The following is a 7,866-nucleotide window of genomic DNA, read 5'->3' as shown; positions in this document are numbered from 1 at the left end:
ATGAAACAAATTCACGTAATTCCGTAAGTTCAAATCAATCGTAAAAAATGTGTTTCTCAAAACTAACTCATATGCACTCTTTACCGTATCATAAAAATCTTTATTTTTGATCTAAGGTAAACAAATCCAATAAACTACCGCATTTTAATTAATTCTTCATAAAGCTCGGAAGTTCATATGAATATTAGTCTGATATTCTGAAAATGTGGGAAATGTGTGCAGATGGTTTTAAATTTTTTGTTTCCTGAAAAAAGGTTTATCACACAATACCGTATTTTTACAATGAACCTCACAAATATTATATTTTCGTTGGTTGTTCGACCATGAACTCTGCCTGGATTCGAAGGTCTTTCTTCGCTGCCTTTGCAATCACCGAGAAGTGCACAAAGTCCGGGAAACAAACCGGGGGCTTGGGTCGCCAGGCGATTAGCGACAGTATCATTTTTCTGAAAACAGTAATTGAAACCAATCACATTACACTAAACGCCAGAGTTTCTCTTCATTACATTGAAAGGCCCTTCAAAAACTACTTGATTAGAAACTCCAGAATATCTTTCATAAATTCATCCAGATATCCCCCTTTAGGGTTTCTTTAGTTCATGGAATCCTGTAACAGTTGTCGATTTTTTGCATGGAACTTCTCTATTTTATTCTAAAGTTCTTCCGAGATGAAACATTCGATATTATTCCAGAGAACCATTCACGCATTGCTTCTACCGGTTATACCAAAAAAGTATTTCATGATACCTCTATTCTATGTTTTTTCATTGATGTTTACAGGAATTTCATCATAGTATCTTTAAAGATCCAAGATTGTTCGTAAAATTTTTTTTAACAATTCTCCTTTAACTTCCTTATTCCTATAGAGATCTAGATAAATAAATAAATAAATAAATATATATATATATATATATATATATATAAATATATATATATATCCCTAGTTAGAAGTATATTGGAATATGCCATTCAAATTTGGGCTCCTAGACAAATTATACTCGAAAGTGTCCAAAGAAGATTCATTAGATATGCGATGCGATCTCTACCTGGAATGATTCCATTGGCTTACCGCCTTATGCAAACAGATGTAGGCTGATCAATCTAGAAACTTTGAGCGAAAGAAGTGAAATGTTACGTATATTATTTATTTTTGATTTGCTGCAAGGAAATATAGAATGTAGTCCTCTATTGGCAATGCTGAACATTCATGCTCCATCCAGGACATTGAGAGAGCATGATTTTTTAAGATTACCAAATGACGGCCATAGGAGCTTTTTTAACCCGTTTGTAGAATGTTGTCGATTAGGCTGGAACAAATTTCCATTTCTTCTAATGTCACCCCCCCCCCCCCCCCCCTCGCAAAATTTTGACCAGATTTCACATTTTTGAGGGGGGGGCAAAAATAAAATTTTAACGAAAATGAAATTTTTTTTTACGAAATCTGGGCTACTCACAAAATTCCTTAACAAATCCGATGAGTTTTGTGATTTTGCCTAATTGTTCGGGTATTTTCTCACAAAATCCATTTATTTATTATTGTCCCCCCCTTGACGAGTCAAACAGCAAAGTGACAAAAGAAGAAAATGATATTTGTTCCGGCCTTATTTAATTGTGATTATTATATGTATGATTTTAGTATTAGCAAAACTATATTTAAGAATAGAATAAGAAGCAATATTCACTGTTTGATAGGAATATCTTAGACGGTGTCCAAATAAATATATATATATATATATATATATATATATATATATATATATATATATATATATATATATATATATATATATATATATATATATATATATATATATATATATATATATATATATATATATATATATATATATATATATATATATGTGTATATACAGGGGGTAGACAAAATGTTTGGGATAGGCAAAATTTTTTTGTCTCAAATAATGTTCAATGAACTGTAACTTTTTGCGTAGTTTATCAAAAATTCTCAAATTTTCACTGCAATTTGTCCAGCTAGTAAACTATAATTTGTACAGGTTTGGGTTTTGTTGGTTAACCCTACATTGAGTAAGAGCAATTTCAGCAAAATGCTTCTTTTCTGAGAGCTGTTTTTAAAAGTGTTATATCTCAAGGTACAGTTAACGTAATTTAACGAAATTTTGAACATTCATTACTAATTTATTGGTCTTTGAAAAACATTTGACTTATCTGAATTTTTTTTATAAGAAAGAAAGTTAAAGCGGATTTAATTTTCAAGTGAGAATTTCTAAACATTATACGATTTTGACATATTTGCATTACCTTTTCTATATTATGGATGGCCGTTTTGTTACTTACGTTTCAAATATATTTATATTAAGATGTATTGGAGGCTTTTCAAGTAAACAAAAATCACTTTCATAAATTTTCATACGATGTCAAAAATTTTGCTTTGGTTGTATATATTGAAAAAAATATTTCAATCGCTTTAACTTTCCTTCTTGTGTAAAAAATTCAGTTGAGTCAAATGTTTTTCAAAGATCAAGATATTAATAATGAATGTTCAAAGTTTCGTTAAATTACGTTAACTATACCCTGAGATATAACACTTTTAAAAATAGCTCTCAGAAAAGAAGCATTTTGCTGAAATTGCTCTAACTTAATGTAGGGTTAGCCGGCAAAGCCCAATTTTGTACAAATTATAGTTTAGCTGGGACAAATCGCAGTGAAAATTTGAGAATTTTTGATGAACCATAATAACCAAAAAGTTATAGCTCATTGAAAATTTTTTGAGACGAATAAAATTTGCCTATCTCAAACATTTTGTCTACCCCCTGTATAAATATATATATATATATATATATATATATTTTTTTTTTCTTTATTATCGAGATTTTCAGCCCTTGGCTATATATAATATATATATATATCTTAAGTGATTTCTTCCCAGTAATGTAGCTATTTGGATGCGAATGAGACATTTTAGGAAATATATTTCGAATATACACATTTTGCACACATTTTTATTTGAAAAATAACATACTATAATATACTTAAAAATGCAATTTCGAAATAGGTTGACGCGTATACTCCGTTGTTGTGTCTCGCATGAGACTCCACACATAATCACCCATCATTTTCGATGTTGCTTGGCACTGATATCGTTGCTCCATATGTTTTATATCTTGATGAAAACGTTCGCCTTGTTCCTCTGAGTATACACCCATATTTTCTTTAAATTTATCCAAATGAGAATGAAGAATGTGCACCTTTAGTGACATTCGACACCCCATGGTTTCAAAATTTTTCATCAGTTCATGTACTATGGCCTCATATCTTGGATCACGATTATTCCCTAAAAATCCTTGAACTATATCTCGAAAGCTTTTCCAGGCTGCCTTTTCTTTCTCATTCAATAATTTCGGAAACGATTCCGATTTTATAAGTTTTTTTACTTGTGGTCCTGTAAAAACACCGGCAGTTATTTTTGCCTCGGAAAGTTTCGGAAACAGTTTTGTTATAAACTTAAATGATTCCGAATCCTTATTCAATGCTTTCACGAATTGCTTAATCAAACCAAGTTTTATATGAAGAGGTGGCATTAAAATTTTTTCCATGTTCACTACTGGATCGTTTTTAACATTTTTTTCGCCGATTTTGTATTGGGCTCTGATTTCCCAATTTTTAATTTTATAGTGGTTCTCTGTGTCTCTGCTGTCCCACAGGCACAGGAAACAAGGGAATTTAGTATACCCTCCTTGTAATCCAATTAGGAAACCAATCATTTTAAAGTCGCCTATTACCTCCCAACCAAATTTTTCATACTGAATTTTGTTGAATAACAATTTTGTTGTGGCATAACTTTCTTTCAGGAGAATGGAGTGTGCAATGGGTAGAGATGGGTACTGCTCGCTTTTTACGCGGTTGTGCAGTAGCACAACCTTCAAACTTTTTGAAGAGCCATCAATAAAGAGCCGCCAGTCTCTTACAATCAATGGAATGCCGATTTCAGAAAATAGACCTGCAAAAAAAGAGATACAGTTTTCTTCGTTTTGATGCTGTTGTCATCCGAATAGATAGAAATACCCACCCTCGATATCTCTACAAAAGCAAATTCCATCTTCGCTGGTGTAATAGGAGGAAAACTCTTCATCGCGAGTTCTCTGGGATGTTATTCTGACGGATTCATCCAGCAAACTCCATTGCTTCAGCCTAGATAACAATAATTCGCTTTTGTTTTTAGGGAGTGCAAGGTCACGAATCAAATCATTTATTTCCGTTTGATTCGGATAATGTGGAATATTGAGCACTCCTCCTTGAAGTTGTAAAGACTCACTACTTGGGACAGAACTTCCACTAACTGTCGATATTGTAGTGGTACTAACAGCCGTTTCACAGGTACGTTGAGGTATGGGGCGTTCAGCGGAATGTGGAATTGGCGCACGTGATGAAGGGATATCAGGGTAAGTTGACTTTTTTTGACCACTAGCCAAATTCACAACACAAAAATAACAGTCGGTTTGATGATTTGAAGGTGAATGCCAAATCCGAGGCACAGCAAATTCCATTAATCTGTTTTCTCCTTGGTACCAACCTGAAATTTGTTTGAATATTTGTATTTGAATAATTGAGAATTTAAAAGGAATCAATAAATAGTAAATATAACATAAACATTCTGCTAACAGTTTTTGATGGTATAAAAATTGTACAAGATTTTGTTATGACAAGTATGAAATAGTTTTCATTCTTTCCTGAGTAAATCTATAATACAACACATAGAAATATTTAAAAAATGGTAATGCTGCTCAGAGAAGATTTAAGTTTTACAAATTTCTAAAATGACTAATAAATAATACCTTTTCTCCCAAAAATATTTCAAACCTGAAGTGCTTATCTTGATATACCATATTGCGTTGAAAATACATGTTTTACCATACTAAAGTTTTACGATACTTGATACATTTTGTATTCATCCAAATAAAATGTGGGTCATTCCATGTCAAATCGACAAATTTTTCATATGTTTTTGCCACTAATCTTTCAAATACTAATTTATATATTCTAGTTGAATAGAGCCTGCCTTAAAAAACTCTCAGCTCGATTTCTAACACTCGGAGATCATTCGTTCAATCCACAACAAAATTTGAATTTTTAATTATTTTTGAAAAAATCTCGTAAAACGCAATATGCATTCACTCATATCTGGTCAGCCAGAAGTCACTCTGTTTATCTTTTTATGTCCCTAAAAAGCTTTTTCTGCGTAGAATCTGATAGAAATAATCACAACACGGATTTCTTGAAATTTATCTATCATTTATGTGTTTTAATCCTATTTTGAAAGATTTCTCAAAAACACCCCTCTTTTTTGTCGATTTTTTAATTTTAAAAGATTTTTTTGACAGTTTCCCATCTTTTCCGCTTCTTTGTACAGAGTAATATTTGTATTAACAACGATAGACAATTTTAAAGTAGTGCTTCGAGTATTTAGGGAAATGTGAACCTACAGTATGACATTCATTGGTTAATATTATTATCGTCATGTATTACATATATTATATCACCTATCGAGCATATCATTCGTAATAGTAAAAAAACTAAATTACATAAACATTTAATCAATATAATTAATATACTACCCTAAACAAGTTTGATATTGTTGTGGGATTGAATTTTCAACTTACTAGACCAACATGTGAGAGGAGCACCTGTTGGTCTAGACTCTAGATCTTATCAAAAATTCACTCTAATACATGACAAATGTTTAGTCTTTGAAATCACCATAAAGAAATGTTTTCCATCCTCCACCCAACCATTCGAACAAACGCTCTAGTCGTAATTGTACATTGATTCTCCTCTGAGCTACACTGCCTGTAATCGCTGAACAGTCCCAACGGACTCCTATAATGAACTGGCATAGATAGAACAATGATAAACAATAATAAGATGTTGTGCTTATAGTTCTACCGTAGATAAAGTAGAAATAAAAGTCAGTATTGTGAACTATCTGTTTCAATTGAGGGGCCCCCAGATACATAGTGGCTTAAGTGACATTTTGGTCAATTTTTAGTTGATTATAGACAAATATTCATCAGACTTCATGCTTTTCAGCACTATTTTTAGATGTAACGTCAACTAGAAAAAACAGTAATTGGGAGAAAATTTAGTTAATTTTGGAACTCTTAAACAATTTGTATTGGAAGAAAAACTTTTGAGCTTAGTGGGTTTTGCGCAGAGTTTGGTGCCTACACGGTACAGTTCCTACCTTTCAACATGGTGCTCCCAGTTTAGTCCTACTGAAGGCAAAGTTTCAACTGTTGTTTTGTCTTTTTTGTACTTTTTTTCAGGAGTGAGCACCCATGATGTTAAAATGAACTGAATTAATCGGTGCCGTAACAGTCTGTTTACGGTTAGGATAAATTTAGGCGCGTAAGATTTTTAATGGTACGCTGATCCTATAACTTTTCTCTAATAACGAAGATTTCTTCATGATGAAAATATTTATATTTATATTGTTTTTTATTTATTGGTCTGTTTTTTAGACTACTGTCATCTATATATGTAAGGGATTCTGATTTTGAAACAGTTAAACGCAATAAATGACTATTATAAGTAAACAACTGAATATTATTCAATAGGAGCTAATTTTTCTGATAACTCGAAACCCAACTTTTACAATATCCCACGAAGGTTATACTTATTTTACTCTGTACAAATAAGCGAAAAAAGTGGGAAACTCTCAGAAAAATCTTTTAAAATTGAAAAATCGAGAAATAAAAGGGGTGTTCTTGAGATATCTATCAAAATCGGATTAAAACGTATAAATTTGAGAGAAATGTCAGGAAAACCATATGGGTCATTCCACGCCAAGTGACCGACCGCTTGCAATCGACCATCACGGATTTGAACCAAATTTGGTTGAAACATTTGTTTAGATGGAAAAAGAAAAAATCCAAATTTTGGTGCCGATCGGATCACCCCTCGGCCCGTGGCAGCACCCCTTGTTTTGGCCGATATGAAAATTATCCTCTCTTTCTTTTATTTTTATCATTGAAACGATTGCACCTACACATTTTCGACCTTCGGCTTTTTTAAAGGAAATCGTTCAGGGAATCCAGAAAAAATATATTTTTTTTGGTACAGTGTGGCCAGATATCATATTTTTCAATTTTAAAACTAAAAATCGATTTTTCTCAAAATACGTATATTTTGATTTTAAAAATTTTGATTCCATCGTGTTTATCAGACGTTTTTCTATCGAAAAAGCTTAACTCCCCAAAGTAATTTGCGTCGTTCCTGAGATATAGCGTTTTTAAGAAAAAATATTCATTTTTTTTCATATAAAGTATCATATAAAATCAGGTGCAGTTTATAAATTTCGTAAAAAAAAAACATTGTTCGATGCCATATAATCACGTTTTGTGCTGATTTGAACAATATCGAGTATAAAAAGGATTAAAAAAATTATGACAGTGTTGCCAGTTTACCTTTTTATTATACCATGAAACCTAACCTTCAAGTGTTTGACAATGTACAGGTTATTCTCAAAATGCGCACCATGGATGTTGCAAGATGTGTGAACAGGATAAAAATAATACACATCTTCTCTAACGACCCTGTTGTTGACCTTTTTTTCACAGACAAACAGACGTAACACCTAGAAAAATTATCGCGAGAATCCATCGCCTAGTTCACACTGTGCGCACCTCTGGTTGTGAAAGCTACAACTATAAAGGTTTAAAAAGATCGTTAAAACCGTGGTCGTTGGAATTTTTTCCAATGTTACGTCTGTTTGTCTGTGTTTTCTTGTTTATGGTCCTATCTGACAAAATGACCCGATAATTGACAGTTATTGTTAGTTTGATAGTTAGCAATAAAAAAATTGGTTTATTGGAAAAGATGAGGATAAAC

At 32.1% G+C, this 7,866-nt stretch overlaps 1 protein-coding gene across 1 annotated transcript; it reads right to left on the bottom strand.

The window, feature by feature from the left end:
• Positions 1 to 2,925: 2,925 nt before the first annotated feature.
• Positions 2,926 to 6,802, bottom strand: LOC134284807 (uncharacterized). The gene is made up of 2 exons (XM_062844095.1): positions 4,049 to 6,802; positions 2,926 to 3,979 (listed from the first exon to the last, which is right to left on the bottom strand). The coding sequence occupies exons 1-2, from the start codon at positions 4,524 to 4,526 to the stop codon at positions 3,012 to 3,014; spliced, it is 1,446 nt and encodes a 481-aa protein (XP_062700079.1). The 5' UTR covers positions 4,527 to 6,802; the 3' UTR covers positions 2,926 to 3,011.
• Between the last annotated feature and the right edge of the window lie 1,064 nt (positions 6,803 to 7,866).

This window comes from Aedes albopictus, unplaced genomic scaffold (genome assembly GCF_035046485.1).
Source record: "Aedes albopictus strain Foshan unplaced genomic scaffold, AalbF5 HiC_scaffold_942, whole genome shotgun sequence".
NCBI lineage: Eukaryota > Metazoa > Arthropoda > Insecta > Diptera > Culicidae > Aedes > Aedes albopictus.
The sequence above is the reverse complement of the archived record's forward strand: the minus strand, read 5'-3'. Positions and strand labels throughout refer to the sequence as shown.

Excerpts from the sequence above, each read along its gene's own strand:
- LOC134284807 (XM_062844095.1), bottom strand. The coding sequence starts at position 4,526 with ATGGAATTTGCTGTGCCTCGGATTTGGCATTCACCTTCAAATCATCAA. Across the intron at positions 3,980-4,048 it reads CTTTTGTAGAGATATCGAGG|GTCTATTTTCTGAAATCGGC; the intron begins GTGGGTATTTCT and ends CTTTTTTTGCAG.